Raw genomic sequence first — 22,006 nt, forward strand, 5'->3', positions numbered from 1 at the left:
TTATTACACATCCTCATAATCTGCAGGTCAGAAGTCCAGCAAGGCATGGCTGGACTCTATGCCGCGAGTCTCATGTGGCTGAAATAAAGGAGTGGGCTGGGCTGTTCCTTTCCGGAGGTTGTGGGGGAAGAATTTGCTTCCAGGTTCATTCAGAGCGTTGGCAGAATTCAGTTCCTTGAAGTTCCCCCTCTGTCTTCAAGGTCGTAGCATCCTGGCCAGGCACAATGAGCCCTTCCTGGGTTTCCTTCCAATCTCTCACCTCCCCTTCTGCTTTTCTCTTATGCTTTTAAGGGCTCATGTGATTCCATTGGACCAACCTAGATAATCCAGGATAATCTCTGTATTTTAAGGTCAACTGATTAGTGACCTGAATTACATGTTCAGAATCTCTTTTTAGGAGTAAAGTAACAGTTCCAGGGATTAGGACGTGGAATCTTTGGGGGGCGGGGGGTGCAGTGGGAATGGGACATAAATCTGCAGGCTGCAGTTTCCGAGCTGGACCTCGGCAGCCATCAATAGCCCAGAGTCCTGATGAACCACTTAGGAGGTTTCCAGGCTTCCTGCTGGGTGACTAGGGCCAGTCTCAGCCCTGCCAGGCTTCTCTGAGAAGTGTCAGTGGAGTCGGTTGGTACTGGGTACAGAGCCACCTGCCCTGCTGGCCAAGGCTCACCCAAGAATTGGCCTCAAGCAGTTTATATGTACTATTATAATAAATTCACGACCAACATTAAAAAAATCAGGAACAGTCTCATGAAAATCTGCATTTTTTTCTTTCTCTGGAAAGTTCATCAGCTCTGACAACGCTGAGTTCCCGGCCAAGCTGGAACTAGGGGCACCCTGGGGGAAGGGAGGAGGGTCTGTGCCCGCTCCGGGGAAGTGTGTGCCCTGGGTGGCCCCACGGAGACCACACCCAGTTTTGCCGGGGTCTCCACGAGGGCGGGAAGGGAGGGAATCCACGTTGACTGGGCTCTCGCCCGTGGCGGCCACTGACTCTGTATTAATTCATTTACTTCTCCAAACAACTATTTTACTGGTGCGCCCACGGCGCACGGTTGGGGCCTTATGCCAGGGTGGCCTCCAGCCCGCGCCGCCAGCAGCCGGAGCTCGTCCCCGGCGCCCCCTCGGCCGCCCGCCCCCGGCCGCCCCCGCCCCCGCCCGCGCCGGCTCCGCGTCCCCGCCCCTGGCTCCGGAGCGCGGCCGGGAGGCCGGGCGGGGAAGGGGCCGGAGCCTGGAAGCCCGCCGCGCCCGCCGCCGCCGGTCCTTCGCCCTCGGGGCCGCCGCGGGCCGTCCCCGCCGTGGTCACGTGAAGGGCCGAGCGGAGCGCGCCCAGCCCGGGCCTCCGGGAGCCCGAGGACAGAGTCCGCCGCGGCGGCCCCGACGCTCCCGGAGCCCGGCCCGCCGCGCCGTCGCCGCCGAGATGCCCGGGGCCGGCCGCGCCGCGGGCATGCGCCGCCTGCGCCCGCAGCCCTCCGAGGAGCCGCCCGCGCAGGAGGTAAGGGGGCGCCGGCCGCCGCGCTCGCGGGGCGCCCCGAGGGCTGGCGGCGCGCGCCGACGGCGCAGTCCCCGGCCCCGAGGTTCCCCTCCCCGCGCGGCCACCCCCGGAGCTCCCGGGTGGAGCGCGACCCGGCGCGAAGCCGGCGCCGGCCGCCGGGAAGGAGGGCCCCCTGTGGGGCTGCGGGCGAGGAGCCCCTCCGCCCCGGGGCTCACTCCGCGCCCTGGGCCGCGGGAGCCCTGGCAGCCGGGACTGCCCCGCTGGAAAGCGCACGGGCGGCCGCAGCCCTCGGATCCGCGCCGGAGTCGGTACGAGGGCTGTGAAGCCCGCGCCGCCTTAGCCCACCGGGGCCGCCTCCGCCGGACGGGGCCCGAGCTGGGACCCGCGCCCGGGCTCCGTGTTGGGGTCCTGTGCCCCTGAAGCGCGTCCCCGAGCTCGCCGCACTGGGCTCCATGGCGGCAGGAAAACATCGAGGGCGCCGAGGCAGGGAAACGCCCGGGAGGAAGGCTGCAGGATGTGGGTCCGGGAGTGCTGATGCAGCCCCGGCTCTTCTGATCCCCGCGGGGCGAAGCAGATGTGCTCAGCTCTGCACTCCTTTGGAAGACGTGGAACTTCCCAGCAGTCATTCCTGGACTGTTTGCTTTCTCTGGACAAGAACTCAGAGCGGAGAGGGAGGCAGGCAGAGCTCCAGGGATAGGAGCCGCTGCTCTGATTCAGAAAACCCTAACTGTGAATTACAAGATGAGGGGGCCCACGATCTGGCGGAGCCTCTGGTTTCCCCCTCTGTAAGGTGGGATGGTAATTCACACCCACCTCAGAGGAGTGTGAAGACCGCGTCTGTCAGGCTCAGGGCACTGTGCCCGCCCCACAGTCATGACAGCCAGGCTTCTCTGGGAACACTCACACGTGCTGCGTTTCCTTCTGGTTGTGCAAGTGTGTGGGAGGTGAAGGGTGTTTTAGTCCCTTCTCCTCGTTCAGCTGGCCCCTTCAGCTCTGGGCTGTCCTGGTATAGCCCCCGCCTCTCCTCACTGGGCTCCTGTCCCCTGCTCTAGAGGGTCTCTCTGGTGTAGGATTTCAAAGCCCCACCTGGTGCATTGGCCTCCCTCTTTGGCCTGCGGGTGTCTCAGAGAGTTCTGGCCACTTATAGCAGGTGAATTCTGCCGTGTCCCCTTAAGACAACAGGTGGAGGAAGGCAGGCCAAGGAGAAAGAGGAAGGGAAGAATTATTGCTTGACCCAAAGGGCCCTGCCCCTCTCATTCTGCACAATGACGGACCTGTGATCGCCAGAATTTTCTGTAGCGAGAACATCTAGCCTGAGATTGTCCATATCCTCCCTCTGTGTATTTAATGTTTCTTTGTCTAAATAAGAGAAGAATGTAAAACAAAAAACAAAAAATAAATAATTTGAGACCTCAAGAAATGCAAGGAGGGCTGAAAACAGCCCAGGGGAGCAGGCAGAAAAAGTGGGGAGCCTGGGTCCAACTGGTAATTCTCAGCAGAAGCTCACTTTCTGAGATAACAGCGATGAGTGAGTCATTAAGCCAAGGCTCTGATCTGAGACACTTGGTAGCTACGATGGTACGATTAGTTTTGGGTCACTCAATAAAAAACCGCCTAGTCATCTGAAATGCCATTTCCACCCTCTCCTCTCAAGCAGTTTTTTTAGAAGCTTTTTCTGCCTGGTGTTTCTTTTGGCAGATTCTAAGATGGGAATCCACTCCTTTGGTACTTTTACCAACACTTTCAGCTGTGAAATTGAAATAATCCAGTACTAGTGATTCTCAGCCTTACTGTTGGTTAGAATTACCTGGGGGAGTTTTTAGAAATGTGTCTGGGTTCAAGCAGGCCCTACCCTGGAGATTCTGATTTAATCGGTCTGAGTGTGGTCTGGGTAACAGTAACTTTAAATCTACCAAGTATTGAAAGTGCAGCCAAGGCTGAGAGCCCATGTCCTGTATGCTGTTACTTTGTGACCTATGTGATTACCTCATAGTATCTTATGGGGTTCTCTCTCTCTCTCTTTTTTTTTTTTTTAATTTTTTTTAATTTTTTTTTTTTTTTTTTTATTTCTAGGAGAGAGAGAGAGAGACAGCGTGAGCAGGGGAGGGTCAGAGAGAGAGGGAGTCACAGACTGAAACAGGCTCCAGGCTCTGAGCTGGCAGTCAGCACAGAGCCCGACGCGGGGCTCGAACCCATGAACCGCGAGATCATGACCTAAGCGAAAGTCGAACGCTTAACCGACTAAGCCACCCAGGCGCCCCTAAAAAAATTTTTTTTATGTTTATTTGTTTTTGAGAAAGAGAGAGACAGAGACAGAGACAGAGCACACCAGGGAAGGGTCAGAGAGAGAGGGGGACACAGAATCCAAAGCAGGTTCCAGGCTCTGAGCTGTCAGCACAGAGCCCGACGCCGGGCTCGAACCCATGAACTGCAAGATCATAACCTGAGCAAAGTCGGATGCTTAACTGACAGAGCCCCCCCAGGGACCCCATCGTCTTCTTTCTTAATAACTGATTTCTACTTGAACTTCACTACAGCCAGATGTAATACTCAATGAGATTTCAATCTTTGGACATTTGTTGAGATTTACTTTATTTTNGAGAGAGAGAGACAGTGTGAGCAGGGGAGGGTCAGAGAGAGAGGGAGATACAGAATCTGAAACAGGCTCCAGGCTCTGAGCTAGCTGTCAGCACAGAGCCTGACGTGGGGCTCAAACCCACGAACCTTGAGATCATGACCTGAGCCAAAGTCGGACGCTTAACTGATTGAGCCACCCAGGTGCCCCTTATGTGTTTCTCTTTGAATGTTCTTATTAAACCTTTTCATTCAAGTCTTAGATTACCCTGTTTTCAGGCTCTGGTCTTCCGGTGTTGTTTTATAGTGATTTGCAGAGAAGTTTTTTTTGCAGGAGGAAAATGGGAATAACCAGGAAGGCTTGGGAGAATATTAGTTAAATCAGGTAGTCTTAAACTGAAGTGCCCACAGGGGCCAGAGAGGAACATAAAACCAGTGGCATAGGTGGGAATGATTCAGCTGTGGAGGAAAGTGGGGCTTGTGGTGACATGGAGAGCATGTTTTTTGCCCAAAGAAGACCATGGTTATCCAATTCCATTTGGCTGTGGCTGCATGGCCTATCATAGATTGCAAAAATGGCCCCAAGCTCTTCCCATCCTGGATACAGCCTCATTTGCAATGAGCCTTTGCAACTCCTTAGGAAGTGGAGTCATACATGAGACTTGCTTTGGCCAATGAGACATGAGCAGATGTGATGCACGCAGAGGTATGAAAAACACTTGAGCATTGGTGCTTGCCGCCTGATGCTCCTGGGAATCCTTTGAGCACCGACGTGTGGAAGAGCCCTGGCCAGCCTGCTGCCTGGCGCACGTGGCCAAGACACGTGAGCGCGGCTGTCCTGGACCGTCCCCTCCAGATGACCACACGGATCAGCTAAGTTGACCTGGACCAGAAGGACTGCCTGGCTGACCCACCGAATTTGGAAAAAATAATGAGTATTTATTCAGGTGACCTGAGTATCAGGCTGGGTAGCAAAAGCGTACTGAAATAGAGCCCAGCGCTGCCAGATGTTATGACCTTTCAAAGAGAAACCAGAAGTTCAAATTTTTGTGTACGCTCCAGTTTTTCTTTAAAAAATTTGAATTAGTAGCCAGCATCCATAAAGCACTCTCTGGGCCAAACAAAACACATCTTTAGGCTGCCCTTGCCTGCAGGTTGTGGGTCTTTCTGCACAGAGGGACATGAGGTGTTTATACTAACAGCTAATTGCCACCTGTTCTCTCACCCATCTTGCCGTGGCTCCTATGCCCCAGCTTACCCTTAGCAGCTAGCTGTTTGTTTATATGAAATGACCACAACATACTTCACAGCCCCGGCTTCTCCTGGCAGTCTTTCCACTTGGAAATGGAAACTGCTAGTATTTCCAGCTGTCATAGAGGAAGTGAGATTTGAGATGGGCCTCCAAAGGAAGAAAGTTCTAGAAAGGATACTCCCAGTTTTTAGGTGAACAAGAGATTGGGTGTGGAAGTGGGGGTGGGGGTGGGGGCAGTGGACAGCGCACCTGCTAGTGTGGCCAGAGAAGAGGGTTTCTGTAGGGAATTGAGGGTGACCAAGTTGGAGAGAGGAGAGATTGTGGAGCCCCTAAATGCCCAGCCAGAGATTTTACATTTGATTCTGCGCACACTCCACGTAAAGAGAAGTCACTAGAAGCTTTTGAATGGGGGTTGGATGGGAGAGCAGTGATCACCTCTCTTCCAGGCATCCGCGTGCTTGTAACCTATAGGGGGAAAGAAGGGAGGCAGAGAGAAAGACAAAGTACAGCGTATGTATTGACAGAGAGAAAAATTGAGATGAGAGAGAACTTTTCTTAAAATTCACGGTAACTGTGTTTTACCTTAGGTTGTAGTTCGTTAGGTTAAATTTCTTATATATCTAAACAAGGCATATCGGCTTTTTTTAAAAGCACTTCTGTTAACAACTTCATCAAGGTTCTTGTTTGACTTAAAGGTATCTGGAGCTTACAGTTTATTCCTACGCTGGGGGCTTAGCAAAGGAACTTCCTTGCCCTCTACTGCGAGCTTCTGGAAATGATCATTCCCTCCCCCACCTCCCTACCCTGCCCTGCACGCTCTTCCCTTTCTCCCTAAGGGATTCCAAGTTATCCACCTTTCCTCAGAATGAAGGCTTACAGGGTTGAGAGGGCGAGAGGAGAAAACACAAAAATCTTAAACACATTTTAAAATCTTGGGGACAGGAAGGGAAATGTCACAGCTACGAGAAGAGGAGAAACAGAAAATCAAGAGAAGCCCGTTATCGCCACGGCGCCACAAAGATACAAAACATAGAAGAAGCAGTAGTAAAATGGCCCTGTTTAGACCGGTGGTTTTTTTCCATCTTGACTGCATGTTGGAATCTCCTGGGAATTTTACAAATTCATCCTGGGTCTCACCTCCTTGAGATTCTGATGCGGTTGGCCTGGGCAACAAGAGTTTTACAAGCAAAGCTCTGAAGGTGGCGGTCTGTGCCGTGGGAGTTCCAGAACTGCTGCCCTGGCACTCACTGGTGCCTTCCCTAGGCGAGGGATGCTGCTTTGAGGTGCAAAACCATCTATTAGCTGCATTGGGGGTGACATTGCTATTTGGTTTGCTGTTTTCATGGTAGATATGGACAGTGGTTGCCATGTGACCTTGAAGTATGCAGTTTTGAAAGAGCATGTCTAACACAAACCACATTCTTGGGTTGGATGAAAGTGATTTGTTTTATGGAAAGATACCAGTGACCTTAATACCAATGAGAATGCTCATTACAGTAAGGTTGCCTGCTAAGAGCACTTCTTCCCAAGCAGAGATGGGCAGGACCCTTAGAAGGTGCACACCAACAGGATGGAGAGAGCAAAGACAGGTAGCAGAAGATGGAGCAGATGAGATTTTAAAAAGAGACAGGTGTCAGAAATGTAATAGCTAAGAATGGGAAAACTCTGGAACGGTATAAAGGTAAAGTTGCTGTTGTGAAAGTGTCAGCATATTTAAATGTAACAGGCGTGTGTCCAGATGGCAAAGGGTGGGGGTGGTTGGAAGAGGCGTCATGATGCTTCTATCATTCGTGCAGTGTGAGCAGCCTGGGTGATGACTGATGGAGGTGACCCCCAGGGCCGGGCTGTGAGGAATTGCTGGTGAGCATCTATTTTCTATTTTCAACCTGGAGGCCATGTGGAGGGTGTGGTTCAAATCCACGATTGTCAAACTCCTCTTGTGTGGACAAACTGTTTCGCTGGGACTGAAAGAATGTTAGTAGCATCATCTTTTTTTTTTTTAATTAAAAGAAAAATTTTTTATAGAGAGAGATAGAGATAGAGTGTGAGTTGGGGAGGAGCAGAGAGAGAGGGAAACACAGAATGTGAGCTGTCAGCACAGAGCCCCACGAGGGGTTTGAACCCATGAATGATGAGATCATGACCTGAAGTGAAGTTGGATGTTTAACCAACTGAGCCACCCAGGCGTCCCAGTAGCATCATCTTTTTAAATTGGGAACAGTAGGGGCGCCTGGGTGGCTCAGTTGGTTAAGCATACAACTTTGGCTCAGGTGGTGATCTCATGGTTCGTGGGTTCAAGCCCCGCGTTGGTCTCTGTGCTGACAGTTCAGAGTCTGGAGTCTGTTTCAGATTCTGTGTCTCCCTCTCTCTCTGCCCCTTCCCTGCTCATGCTCTCTCTCTCAGAAATAAATAAACCATTAAAAGAAAACAACCCAATGTGTTAACCTTTAAAAAAATACAAATAAATTGGGAACAGTAGTGGCTTTAAGAGATATTGCATTATGTATATAAATATATACTTATATATATGTATATACGTATACATATACATATACATATACATATACATATACATATACATATACATATACATATACATACATGTGGGGCTTGATCATGACTTGAGCTGCAATTAAGAGTTGGATGCTTAACTGACTGAACCACCCAGGTGCCCCTGAATATATTTTTTAAAGGAAGGCCTTAATATCATAATTCTTTGCTGTCCCAGTATGACCTTTATGAGGCTTAATGGAACTTCCTTAAAATTGATGTGCCTTCATTTTAAAAAATAAAGTCTTGTCGATGCTAACCATTTTATATCTAAAATAGATTTCTGAGCATATCCTGGGGGGAGTCTAGTGTTCCTCGGTGTTCATGATGTTCAATGAAAAAATAATTGGTATTAAGAGATTGCCTACTAGCAGTTTTTTAATATGTAAAAGAAAAATGTGTGGTAAGTGTTTAATACACTTATATGGTGCTTTTTAATAACCTCCTTTTAAGAATTGCTGTACCAGTCCTGAGAATGCACATGACTCAGAAGGTGATGGGCTCTTATAGCAGTTAATTCATCTTTGAGGTTGTTTCCTACACCTATTTTTAATCAAAACATTTATCTTTGTTTTGGGGCAATTTTTAACAGCTTTATTGCGCCATAATGGATATACATTAAACTACACTTATTTGAAGTGTGCAGTTTGATGAGCCTTGGTGTAGGAAAACACTTGTGAAAGTAATAACCATATTCAAGGTAATGAATACATCTGTCACCCCTACAGATTTCCTCATGCCTGTTTGCAGTCTACCCCTCTCTCCATCCCCTCCTCCCCCTGTCCCCAGGCAACTGATCTGGTGTCTGCCATTACAGATTCATTTGCATATTCTAGAGTTTTATATACTCATGTAGTAGGTGTTCCTTTGGGAGGGTAGGAGTTAACTTCTTTCACTCAGCAAAATTATTCTGAGATTCATCTATTATGTTGTGTTTATCCAGTAATTCATTCCTTTTTATTGCGGAGTCGTCTCCATGGCATAGATAGATCACATTTTGTTTATCCATACACGTATCTGTGGACAGTTTGGTTGTTTCTAGTTTTCAACTACGAAGTTTCTAGTTTTCAACTATTTCGAATATTTGCATACAAACACAACTTGGGAATGGTGTTCTAACATAAGCCACATTCTTGGGTTGGCTGTAAAGTCTTTGCATAGACACATACTTGCTTTCTCTTTGGTAAATACTTAGGAACGGAATGGCCCCAAAACTAACAAGCTGTTTTCTAAAGTAAACGTAGCATTTTCCATTCTTACCAATAATGTGTGAGAGTTCCAGTTGCTTTACCTCCATGTCAAGTCAGTCTCTAGTTTTAGACATTGTTTAGATTTAGTGGAAGTGTAGTGGTATCTCATTGTGGTTAAAATATGTATTTCTCTAATGACTAATGATTGTTTTATAATGTGCTTATTTGCCGTGCATACATATATCTTCTTTGGTGAAATGCCTTTTAAAAGATCTGTCATAGTAACTAATGTTTGTGGTTTTTAATGCAATATAACTTATTTTTTTAAAGTGTTGCGATATGCAATAAATTTATGAAATGCAGTTCTACTGTGTCTACAAATATTGATTTTTGTCTAAAGTTTGGAATCTTTTGATCTCTCTGAATACTAGATGCGTTTGCAAAATTGACTTGCTTGGCCAATGATAGGTCTCCATTCCAATCCATACAGGAGGATGTCCTGAATTTTGAGGACATAACTCTGGTAATTGAATGGATAACCAGGTTGCTTTCCTCCTGGAGGTCATAGGAAGGTGTAAATAGCTAGTCTGTTTGTGTGTGTTCTTTATCTCTTTTATACAGAATCAGAAATGTGAGTCATCACAGATGGGGCTCAGCTGTACTGGTCAGGAGGTAGTGTAAAGTCAAATCTCAAGATGCCCCTCTGGCTGGTTGAATATTATCAATCATTTTAAATGATAAGAATGTTGATGAGAAACGGGAAAACATGGCGCTCGTGTACTATGTAGAGTCATATCAAAGATGTAACTTTGGGGGAAACAATTTGGTGGTATCTGTCAAAACAAAAAATGCAAATACCTTTCATTCACAAGTTCAACTCTATCCTAGAAAAACACTCATATGGCACAAAGATATGCATGTGTGTCTGTGTGTCATACATATTTAAAAAAATTCAATGTAATTGTGATCAAAATAGAAAGAAAAGGGAGATACTACCTAAATGAAGAGGCATTTGTTGAAAAGAATGGGGTATGTATCACCATGAAAAAAATGTCCAGAATATATTGAGTGATAAAAATATGCTTTGGATCATATGAAAAGAATTTTATTTTTAAATTATGTGTCTATAAAGAGTGGGGTCACACCTTGAGAAGGAATTAGCTTCAAAAGTCATCAAGAAAGGCAATAATTTATTTATTTATTACCCTTGAAAAACACCCTAACCACTCATCAAGTACCCTAAATATAGTTTTGTGTTTTTATATATTTGTGTGTATATGGCCCTATATATGTTTGTATAAACTTACCATTTAAGTACGTTTATATGTATTATTTGATAGTGCTTTCTTGTTTCTTCCTCTGAGCGCACACATTACAAAGCACACCTTTTGAATTCAGGAAGGTTAAGCACACCCGTGTCTCAGCCCCACCACAGGGTTCCCAATGCCCAGGAAAGCATATACAGTGCTCTGAATGTTGACTACCTCCGGTGAGAGTGGACTGTGGGGGGAGAGAGGGAGGAGGCTTTCCTTTTGTACTTGTACATGAAAAAGAGAAGTGTCCTTTCCTATTCCGATTGTTGTTTTCTCCTTACTTTTTCCCAAGGAGGACCAGAACCTTCTCCTGGCAGCTGCCTATGTTTCCGATGCCCAGTACAACAGAAATGTTCCATTTGAAACATCTCCTCGGGCCATCAGGTAAGTAAAGTGTTAAACCGTCTTATAGAGCAAGCCGTTCTTCAGTACTTAACAGTCTTGCCGTTGAACCCAAACTGAAGACATTGTCTTCACAAACTTTGAGAAGCCTGTAGGATAAGGCCTAGAGATCTGGATAAAATCCTAATATCCAGTGCTTTTTTTTTTTTAAGTTATAAGAGCATGGTGCCTCACACATAGGGAAGCGTTCAATAGGTACATTAAGGACAGATAAATGAGTACATGAGTAACATATAGAGCAGGAGACAGGGCATCCAGAGGAAAACACATCACCTTTTCCTTGTAGACGAGGTTGTCCACTTAGAGCCATTTAGATGAAAAGACTTGTTTTTTTTCTTTCTGGCGCCTTCTGAGGCAATCCATGTATTTGTTCTTTTCATAAGAATCATACCTGTTCTCTCCCACCCCCTGAATGTGGAACTAAGACCAAGGAGTTGACTCAAAACAAGGAAAAAACATTTCCTATCACCGGGGCTCAGTGCCAGTGCCTCCAAAGCCACGAACGCCTCATTCCTGGAAGCTTCGAGCACGTTGGGGGGACTGTCCCCCACCCCTAGGAAGAGAACTGTGTGACCACAAGAGCTCTCTGAATCTGCCATGTTGAGATGGGGTGATGCACATTTTAAATTGGCTAGGCCACCATGTGACCATAATAGGTCATAATAAGTTAACTCTGCACCAGTCACTGTTCAAAGTCCTCTAAAAGTATCCTTTTATTATTGTCACAAGCACTCTGCAGAAGGTGCTAATCACAGCTTGAGCCTGTTAAGAGACTGTGGTTTGAGATACGAAAATATTGTCGTTTTGTTTTTTTCTGATAGTGTCTTGTAATGTGTGCTCAATTCAGTACTGTCCCTTGTGCCCTAACATTTAAAGGAAATGTGGCCAGAGCCCTACTTTGTATTTTACCTACCATTCGTCTTCCAGTGGGAAGTGTGAGTGCTGTTTAACGCCTGCTCCTTGTTTAGAAACACCTTTATCCTTTTCGTCCTCAGACTTTACTATTTTTATAACCACTGGACAATGCAAGTAGCCATCTACTTCTTTATTTGCATAGACCTCTCTCTCGCGCTGTTTGAAGAACCGGCACTGTTTCCACTGCCTTTCTTGGTAAGGATTAAAAACAAAATGGCTAACTACACTTTATCCTTGATGGGTTGGACCCCACGCCTCTCCTTATTTTTTTCAAATTTCAATAAATATGAATGTGGTTTTCTTTTATAATTTTTTAATGTTTATTCTGAGAGAGAGAGTGAGTGTGCGCCTGCGCCTGCATGTGCACAGGAGAGGGGCAAAGAGAGAGGGAGACAGAGAATCCCAAGCAAGTCCCTCACTGGCAGAGCGGAGCCTGACTCTGGGCTCAAACTCAAACTCATGAACTGTGGGATCATGACCTGAGCCCATATCTAGAGTTGGATGCTTAACTGACCTGAGCCGCATGGGCGCCCTGGATGCGGTTTTATTTTTATTGCTGGGGATTGGAAGAATTCTGCCTACTCACTGAACTGCTGCTCCAGTCTCAATCATAAGGCATTCTAAATGGAGTAGAGGTTTTTGTCTTCTGTGTATGCAGGGATGAATTGGATAGACAAAGGATATTTTCAAAGCACGTCCATTAAAGGGCAAGTAGACACTGTCATAACGTAGTGTGATATACAACTTGTTGTCCTTGCCACATTGCCAGCTTTTGTCATAGTCCTAAATCACTATCTATTGGTTCTTAGTAGCTGATCACGTTTGATTTTGAGTAATACATCAAATTCACCAACTTGGCCTAAGTAATTAACTCTAGATCGGTCCAAGTAATAAACTGATGATCTACTGATGTTAATTCCCGACTTGATGCTGCCCCTGCCTCTGAAGGTGGTTGGAACAGAGACTGGATGACTCACAGGGCCCAGAATATTCTCCTGTCTGGTCCTTTAACAGATAAAGTTCACTGACCCCTATCTTTATTACCTCCCATGACTCTGTGGGTAACTGGGCCCAACTGGAAGGGTTTCCGGCTCCTGTGTCGTTAGCTGAGGTAGTAGATACCCAGAAGCTTTGTGCAGCTCTGGAGGCTGGCAGGGGCTGCTGGCCGTGAGCGGGAGCTTGGCTGGCTGGAGCCGTGGACCAGAGTGCCCTGCTCTCTCTTTTTTTTTTTTTTAATGTTTTTTATTTATTTCTAGGAGAGAGAGAGAGAGAGACAGCGTGAGCAGGGGAGGGTCAGAGAGAGAGGGAGTCACAGACCGAAACAGGCTCCAGGCTCTGAGCTGGCAGTCAGCACAGAGCCCGACGCGGGGCTCGAACCCACGAACCGTGAGATCATGACCTAAGCGAAAGTCGGACGCTTAACCGACTAAGCCACCCAGGCGCCCCAGTGCCCTGCTCTCTTATGCAGCGGCTGCACTGCAGCCCCTTCTCCCGGTGGGGGAGGAGCAGGCCGAAGCAGGCACGCCCGAGTGTACAAGCACACTCTCAAGCCTCCATTCCCATCATGCTTGCTGATGTCCTGTTGGCCAAAGCCCATCAGAGCCCTGGGAGTATGCCGCACACAGGGCTGAACGCTGGGAGCATGATTCACTGGGGGGTGGGGGTGGGGGGGCACCAGAGTGACTGTGTAACCCGCTTCTGTATGATTAAGATGCTACAATTAATGAAGTCTCTGGATAGAAAACTTGTAGCCCAGGGACCACTGAAACAAACACAGAGTTGGAAGAAGCAGAGCTGTGTGTTCCGAGACCAGACAGTCAGTCCCTCCCTAGCACAGCCCTCTCTGGACACGACGAGACTTCCCTGGGGTTGTCTTCTCAGCCTCTTGGCCTCTCTTCCTGAGTCCTGATCCTTCCGTTCGTTGTTGGTCACGTACAGCTCCAGGTGGGCTGTCTGAGTTTCAAGTGCTCCTTCAGCCAACGTTTGTACCTCTGGTCTCTGGAATATCTGGAATAGAATGTGTCATGGGGGCGGAGGGGGGGCGCGGGGGGGGGGGAGGCTTTGGCCCAGATGCAGCATTACCAGCCACACCTTATTTTGAGCAAAGGTGTCCTGGAATTGCCCCAGGCCCTTTTGCTAGCCTGGCCTTGGCAGTGAGTCTCTAGAGTCTTTCGAGGATGAATAGGCTGAGGGCTAGAAGGTTTGCAAGGAGCTGTAGCCCATGTCCACGCCCGGGACCCATGAAGGCTGGGGTGGGGACGGGAAGACTGTGTCAACTGCTGCTGTCAGGGCCCAGAGCCAGCCCCTTCTGTCCTGTCCCCTAGGGAATCTATTCCTTCCAGCCCTCACCCCAGACCTTTCTGTCTTCCTAGCCTAGCCAGCTTGCCTTTTCCCCATCTTTCTGTACTGTGCCACCCTCCTCACCCCCTGATGAAGGCAAGGGGAGGAGCTACTGCCTCAGGGCAATTACAGGAAAGCCTGGGCTGCATCACAGGCTGCCAGTCTAGCTGCCTGTAGGGAGTTTGGAGCTGGTGTCCTGTAACCTACAGAAGAGACGGTCAGGACTTGGCATTGGGTCCCGGTGGCCTCCATTCTTTCCTCTAAACCAGCCACACAAAGGAAGAGGGCAGCAGTGTGGCACTGATGGCTAAGGAATGACCCATATTTCAAAACATGTCTTTGGGAGGTTACTCTATTGTTAGAGAAACTGAACTTCTAGATTCCTTCTCTAAATATGAACATGAAATTGGGGAGCACAGAAGATGCCAGTGTCTGCCGTCCCAGAACTCCCCTTTTCCAGGGAAATGCCTTCTGGGTCCTCTGCCTGCTGACTCAGCCCCTCCCAAGAAGCCCTGACTGTTGGGTCATGGGATTCATGACTCAAGGACAGGTTTCCTCTTAAGAGGAAGAAACCATTCCGACTAGCAAAGAATTTGACTGCAATGTGCTGCCCTCAAAAGGGACAGTGCCATTTCTCAGAGAGTGGCATCAAGGTGGCTTGGGGGGCTGGGAGGGTTACGAGAAAGTGAAAGCTGAGGGGCGCCTGGGTGGCTCAGTGGGCTGAGTGTCCGACTTCGGCTCAGGTCATGATCTTGCGGTTCGTGGGTTCGGGCCCCGCGTCGGGCTCTGTGCTGACAGCCAGCTCAGAGCCTGGAGCCTGTTTCGGATTCTGTGTCTCCCTCTCTTTCTGACCCTCCTCTGCTCATGCTCGCACTCTCTCTCTCTCTCTCACTCTCTCTCTCAGAAATAAATTTAAAAAACACTAAAAAAAAAACAAACAAACGAAAGCTGAGCCTCCAAGTGGCAGGGCACTGTGTTTAGTCTCTGTTTTCTGCATGCAGGCTACCTCGCTAGCAGAAGTACTCTGTCTGACTGCATTCTTTGGGAGACTTGTACATTTTGCAAAAGTCACTCCTCAGATGGTTTTCTGGAAGGATACGAAAAACATCTGCATCATGGTAACCATAGTGGTGAGTGCTCATTATAGGACCCTGAAGATTTTGTGGTTAAAGGCAGAAACTATGAAGACAAAAGGCTGAATTGACTTGACCTGGTTAAAGCAACAATGACAGACTTCGGCACAGCAGACACCATTAGCGTGAGTGCAGGCGAGCCCCAAATGAAGAACAAAGAGGGCAACGTATGACAGTGTGAGTGCTGTATAGTAACATAGCAAGAGCACTTGCAAATTAAAAGGAAAAAGAAAAAAGAGACTCCAACAGGGCTGAAAATAGGTGAAAGCATCTCATAAAAGAAAAGTTTAAATAATGATAGATAATGAAAAAATGTGCAACTTCACTAATTCAGAAATATATATTAAAACAACAACAAAATGCCATGTGTTTGCCCATAACACAGCGTTGGCAAGATTGAGAGAAAACAGGGACAAATAAGCTGTCTTTCTGGAAGGCTGATTGGCAGTTCTTTCAAAAGCCTTAAAAGTGTCTACACTTGGATTGTACACAGGAGTTCCACTCCTGGGACTTTATCTTTAGGAAAGAAGGATGCGTTCAAAGGTTTAGCCACGAGATTGGTCCATGGCTAAACTGTCCCTAATACTGGAAACACTGGCAACAACACTGAATGTTACACATTCACAGAGAAATCCAAAAGGATATCTGCTAAGCAGTCAGGCCAAGCGGAGGAGGGTAAGGTGTACGTTTGCCTGTGCGTGGTGCCTTACGTCCCAACACCCAGTACCACGTCTTCCGAGTCAGCATCCTCCCTTCTCTATTGCATCCGGCCTCCCCAGAGCCCCTCAGGACGCCTCTTGCCCTGTGTCACTCTCCCCACTTGGACTATTGCAGTTGTCTCTAATGTGGCCACGTGTTGTCTTTTTGCTGCATGCCATTCTGTTCCCACGACGCGGCGTAGGCCCTGGTCACCCCTTTCGGGAACTGCCGTGGTCACCTCAACCTCAGATTCCCCGATACATCCATTCTAGATGCTGCTGCTGGATCAATTCTCTGGGAGCACGTGTCAGATCACTTTGCTCCCTTGCTCAAAAACGTCTGTGAGTCCCCAGACTATTCAGTGCCCCCCAGTCCTGCAAATGTGCTTCACAGGGACCTCTTCACTCTAGCTGGAGCGAGGTGCCTGCTGCCTCCTGCACGTACCACTCGCTCCTCCTCAGTCTGGGGTGGCTCTTTTGCCTGGAATGCCCACTGTCCTTTCTCGCCTTGCTCTAAATACTTGACTTCCCTTCACACATCTGCTGAACCCTCAGAATCTGCAGACTACCTATCTGTGCTTTTCTTTTTAGAAATATCTTCATTTTCTACTACTGAAAAAGAAATGCAGGCGCACTCAGTCTGGGAGGGGTACCTGGGGGCACAGGCTCGGTCGGGTTCAGTCTATAACACCACCCTGCCTGAGGCAGGATGGCCGAGGATGGAGTGGGAGGGGAAGGAGGAGGCTATTTTTGGAAAAGAAATCCAAACAATACAGGCTCTATACAACAGAGGAAGACACTCCTGCTAATCTCCAAGGAGACCGTGTGCTTCGTCCATGACCCTGTCTGCGGCATGGCCCCTTACTAGGCCAGGGGGGAAGGCACCGCTTCGTCTCCTAAAACTCCTAGCCAGTGCTCAAGTACGGTGGGCACACAGGCACTCTTAAAGTCACATCACGGGGTCCCCTGCCTTGAATCATCCGATGCTTTTCATCTCACGTCACAGAGAAGCCAGTCCTTACTGTGGCGTAGGCTCTGTGGCCCCCCGTCACTCTGGCCCACCCCCTTCCACCCTCCTCCTCTCCTGCTCTCTCCACGCGTGCTGGGCTGCTTCAGGCCTCCCTTTGCCTCATCTGGGTTTTCCCCAGAGCATGGACCGCCACCTGCCGCAGAGTGTGTTTATCATCAGCTCCGTTCTTTCCTGCCGGAATGTGCGCTTTGTGAGGGCAGGCGCTTTCCACCCAGCTCTTGCTCTGCCTCCAGAGCTACAGTGACGGCCTGCACGAAGAGGCGCTCTGTACTGCGAGTTTGGAGTGAACTGGGTGAGGATGCACTCTTGCCTTGCCCGAGTCTGCCCTACAGCTGTTACTGGGGCGATTCACGCCTTTGCCCTCGTTGCCCGTACTTGAAAGACTTCCTGTGTTCTCCAGGCCCTCGGAATAAGACCTCCCTTTTCAGCCTGGTTCTCAAAGCCACAAGTGAGTCCTTGTCACTTCCTGCTTCCTCTGCCCCCACCTTCGGGATCCTCAGCTCCCCAGATGCACCAGGACAGCTCCTCCCTGAGAGTCCCTTTACTATGTCTTCCTGCTGTGGCTCTTGACTTTTCTGAGTTTTATTCTTTCATTTTATTTTGTACCTTTTTAAAATGTTTATTTATTTATTTTGAGGGGAGGTTCAGAGGGAGAGGAGAGAGAATCCCGCGCGGGCTCCCTGCTGTCAGCACAGAGCCCAATGCGTGACTCCATCTCATGAACCGAGAGACCATGAACTGCAATGAAATTGAGTCAGCCTGAGCCACCCAGGTGCCCCCTGAGTTTTGTTCTTTTAAAACTCTGTCTTTGGGGTGCCTGGGTGGCTCAGTTAAGAGGCCGACTCTTGATATTGGTGCAGGTCATGATCTCATAGTTCATGAGTTCAAGCCCCAGGTTGGACTCCAGGCTGACAGTGTGGAGCCTGCTTGGGATTTTCTCTTCCTCTCTCTGTGCCTCTTCCCCTGCTCTCTCTCTCTCTCAAAAATGACAATAAATAAACAAACAAAAAAAAACCCCTCTATCTTTGCTTTAAGATTATATCAGGGAGTGCTTGCTCATGAAGCCTCCTCCAACACCGTAAACTTTGGTGGTCTGCCTGTCCCCACCCTCCCCGGGACAGCCACGATGGCTCCCTCCTGCAGCGCCCAGGGCAGCAGTCAGCACCTGCTTCCTTCCATGTCTGCATCCCGTCTCCATCCCCGTGTTGGATCTCACCTGGTCCCCTGTGGCTTGCTGAATTAACACTTTTGATGATGTAGACTATTCTTTTCTACTTACATTTTCTTAAAATACACTGGGTTCTTCTTTTGCCCTGTTCCCAGGTGATTGCAAACCTGACAATAAGAATCAGGATTTTCCTACCTCTGTCACTAGGTTAGACAACCTCTCTTTTATATGTCAAATTGAAGACAAGTTAAAGCTAATCAGGATGTTGTGTGGAAGATTGTAACTGTGCAAATAACTGCATGGGCTCTAATGTCAGACCGTGTGGGTTCCAGAGGCCGCTCTGCCCCCTACTAGCTGTGTGACCAGGGCCACATGCTCACCCTCTCTGCGCCTCCAGTGTCTCCATCCAGGAATAGTGCCCACCTTAGGGGTGTGGTGACGATAACATAGAATAATCATGGAAGGTACTTTTTAAACTTCACGGCACATAATAAATATACAACAACAGCTACTTTTAATGTTACATCACAAAACTAGAATTGTACTGTTTATGGGACTTGCATGTGACCCTCCTTCTGGGGTCAGTGAACATGCATCCCCACCATCACTTCCTCTGCCCTGGAGCAGTGTGACACTGACATCTCTGTCCCGTGTTTCTCACAGCTGACCTTGATTGATCTGATTATCTATGGGTCCCTGAAAGCTGTTAACATCCGCAGCGTTCGATGGTCAAGGGCCTTAAGGCCAGTCTTCCTAATTAACTTCCCTGAAAGTCGTCAGGTAAGTATATACTTTAGGATGCACAAGGGCTTCGCTTTTGTTTTTGCAGAAAATTAGCTGATTTCTTGTAAATGAAATGAAATTTTGTCATCACAGATCCGAAGAACTTTCAGAAGCATCCGGAACACTCTGCCCGATATTCTCTACGTCTTCCTCTTGTTTATGTTCAGTGTGCTGATATTCTCCCTTATGGCCTTGAAGCTTTTTGGGGATAGGTGAGCACACTGCTCTGGAAGTTTCTGCCTGTGAACCTCCCCCATCCCCCCTTCGGGTTCAGCCTGTTGGTGGCAGAATCTGTCACGGGGTGCCATCTTTCTTGCTCAGACACTCCAGGAGTGCTTCTGAAAGGGGAAAAGTGTATCAGAAACCACAAGTTCATTTGTGTGTGGGGGTTTTCACTTTGTGTTTTTGGTTCCTCTTTAGGGGTCTTAAAACAGTGGAAGGTTTGCCCTACTTCACAAACATCCTGGATATAGTGTTTGAGCTCTACGTGCTGGTCACTACCGCCAACAGCCCCGATGTCATGTACGTTCATCTTGGCTCATGGTCATGGACGGACACCTGTTACCAGGACGGAATTCATTTTGCTAAAGGCAGCTGCCTCCAAACACCAGCAGGGCTGAGAGAGGAGACCTAGTGATTTTCCGTTTATTCATGTTCATTGTAAAAATGTTTGAAGAATGCAAAATGTTTACACTAACAATAGCCTACCCTGTCTATTTAAAACTAAATTCAGGTGATTTTTTTTTTTTTTAAACTGAAAGCAACAGGAGATATCTCTTGAGATACAACTCTTTTTTTAATTTTTAAAAATATTTTAATTTATTTTTGAGAGACAGAGAGAGAGCATGAGTCGGGAGGGGCAGAGAGAGAGGGAGACACAGAATTTGAAGCAGGCTCTGGGCTCTGAGCCATTAGCACAAAGCCTGACGTGGGGCTCCAACTCGTGAACCGCGAGATCATGACCTGAGCTGAAGTCGGATGCTTCACTGACTGAGCCACCCAGGCGCCCCTTGAGAGATGACTCTTAAATATTGGAGCCTACTTTCTATTAGGGATTTTTTTTTTTTTTTTTTTTGCACCTTGAAGTTAAACAGCTAAGCCATCTTTCGAAAGGAATCATGGCTTGTTCTCCTAAGCATTGATGCACCTTTGTAGTTAGATGAGACAGGAAAGAAATGTAAAGGTTAGTAGTTGTGGCCTGCCCCTTCAAAAGGCCAGTTCTCCACACGCGTGGTCTTCACTTAGGAGGAAATCATTGTGCATTTTCTTTCTTAATATCCTTCATATTCTGGATTAAGCTTGTTTGGGGACACAAAATTATTAAACATGCTACACTGAGTAGACATCCCTTTGGGTCTAGGACATGGACAGGGCTCTAACTGCAAATGTCAGTCCCAACACAGTCCATATTGCACTTTGGGCAGGGCACGTTTTCTGTCCTCTAGTTCTGTGTGGGACCATCATATCACCTTGCTCTGGCTTCTTGCTCACTCTTGGGCCTGGCTTGGGCAAAACGTACACAAGGTGAAGTCCTGGCCCTCCTTGTGTGCTCCTGGATCTTTCTCTCGGACTCTTGCACATCCAACACCCCCTCCTGTATGAAATCCAGTTTCCAAAAGTGTGGAGTTTCCTCAAAAAGTTGACAGTAGAACTACCCTATGACCCAGCAATAGCACTGCTAGGAATTTACCCAAGGGAGACAGGAGTCTAATGCATAGGGGCACATGTACCCCAATGTTCATAGCAGCACTCTCAACAATAGCCAAATCATGGAAAGAGCCTAAGTGTCCATCAGCTGATGAATGGATCAAGAAGATGTGGTTTATCTATACAATGGAATACACGGCAATGAGAAACAATGAAATCTGGCCATGTGTAGCAACATGGATGGAACTCGAGGGTGTTATGCTGAGTGAAATAAGTCAGGCAGAGAAGGACAGATACCACATGTTTGCACATATAGATGGATTAGGAGGAACTTAATGGAGGACCATGGGGGAGAAGGGGAAAAATAGTTGGGGAGAGGGAGGGAGGCAAACTATGAGAGACTCTTGAATGCTGAGAACAAACTGAAGGCTGATGGGGGTCAGGGAGAGGGAAAGGGAGGTGATGGGCATGGAGGAGGGCACTTGTGGGGATGAGCACTGGTTGTTATATGGAAACCAACTTGACAGTAAACTATTTAAGAAAAAAAAAAAAAAGAAATCCAGTTTCCACTGGAGGTGGAGTGAGCACACACCCTGATTTATGCCTCTCACCTGGTGCCATTATTATTGGTGCTCCATTCTTTCTCATGGTCCCAGACTGGCTAGAAAATTATCTGTGCCCTTGCCCCCCAACAAGGCAGTCGGGTGTCCCTGAAGAGCCTTGAGTATAAACCCAAGCCACGCTTCGATTCCTTCTGTAGTCCTGGGGAAATTGGTCTCCTTTTAGGCTTCGAGTGTGAGGCCACAGTGAGTCCTCCCTCATTGTGAAGGGAGGGAAGGGGATTGGAGGATCTCCGACGTCCTACTTGTTTTGAAAGCTGTCACCTCTAAAAGGCATGAAGACATTCAGAAGGCAAGTTTAGGGCCAGCTGTTTGGCATTAGGGGTGGTGATGGCTTTGCTACACAATCGCATGGCACCGCACCATATAGGGGAGAGTCAGAGTGAGAGGAGCTTTTGCTGTGCCTTGTGCCCATGGATTGTCCATGTGGGATGGCTCCTGAGGTCAGCCTTTTATGCACTAAGGACCTAGGCTATGAAAAACCGTGCACCATAATTCTTTCCTTCTAGGATGCCTGCCTATAACTTCAACTGGTGGTATTCTCTGTACTTTATAACCTACACCATCATCAATACCTACATCTTCATGTCCGTCTTTCTGGCTGTGGTCTACAACAATTATAGGAAGCACTTAAAGGTAAGGTGCATGAGTGGAAGGGGGGTGGGGGCGGGGTAGGATAGGCACACGGGCAGGCTGCTATGGAAGGGAGGCTGGCAAATGCATTGGCTCAATATTTGAAAGTGTTCTTTTTCTTTTTGCTTTGGCCAATCTGAAGATTTATTTGGTGTCTTGCTCTATTCTTTACCAGTCTCTGCAATGGGTCTAACAGTGTGTCTGAACATTGTGGACAGTGCTAGGCCCTTGCTTGGCTCATTACTCCTCAGGCATTCAGTTGCTCA

General features: G+C 48.0%; 1 protein-coding gene across 1 annotated transcript in view; it reads left to right on the forward strand.

The window, feature by feature from the left end:
* Nucleotides 1-1,417: 1,417 nt before the first annotated feature.
* The window catches only part of LOC120231581 (two pore calcium channel protein 1-like), a 41,183-nt gene continuing 20,594 nt past the window's right edge, over nucleotides 1,418-22,006 (forward strand). Inside the window, exons 1-8 of the mRNA XM_039231742.1 lie at nucleotides 1,418-1,492; nucleotides 10,664-10,755; nucleotides 11,769-11,883; nucleotides 15,030-15,158; nucleotides 18,721-18,837; nucleotides 18,934-19,052; nucleotides 19,261-19,362; nucleotides 21,617-21,743. Coding sequence (XP_039087673.1) covers nucleotides 1,418-1,492; nucleotides 10,664-10,755; nucleotides 11,769-11,883; nucleotides 15,030-15,158; nucleotides 18,721-18,837; nucleotides 18,934-19,052; nucleotides 19,261-19,362; nucleotides 21,617-21,743 — 876 coding nt within the window. The remainder of the gene's footprint in view (nucleotides 1,493-10,663; nucleotides 10,756-11,768; nucleotides 11,884-15,029; nucleotides 15,159-18,720; nucleotides 18,838-18,933; nucleotides 19,053-19,260; nucleotides 19,363-21,616; nucleotides 21,744-22,006) is intronic.

Source organism: Hyaena hyaena, unplaced genomic scaffold, assembly GCF_003009895.1.
Source record: "Hyaena hyaena isolate Hyena2069 unplaced genomic scaffold, ASM300989v1 scaffold_57, whole genome shotgun sequence".
Taxonomy (NCBI): domain Eukaryota; kingdom Metazoa; phylum Chordata; class Mammalia; order Carnivora; family Hyaenidae; genus Hyaena; species Hyaena hyaena.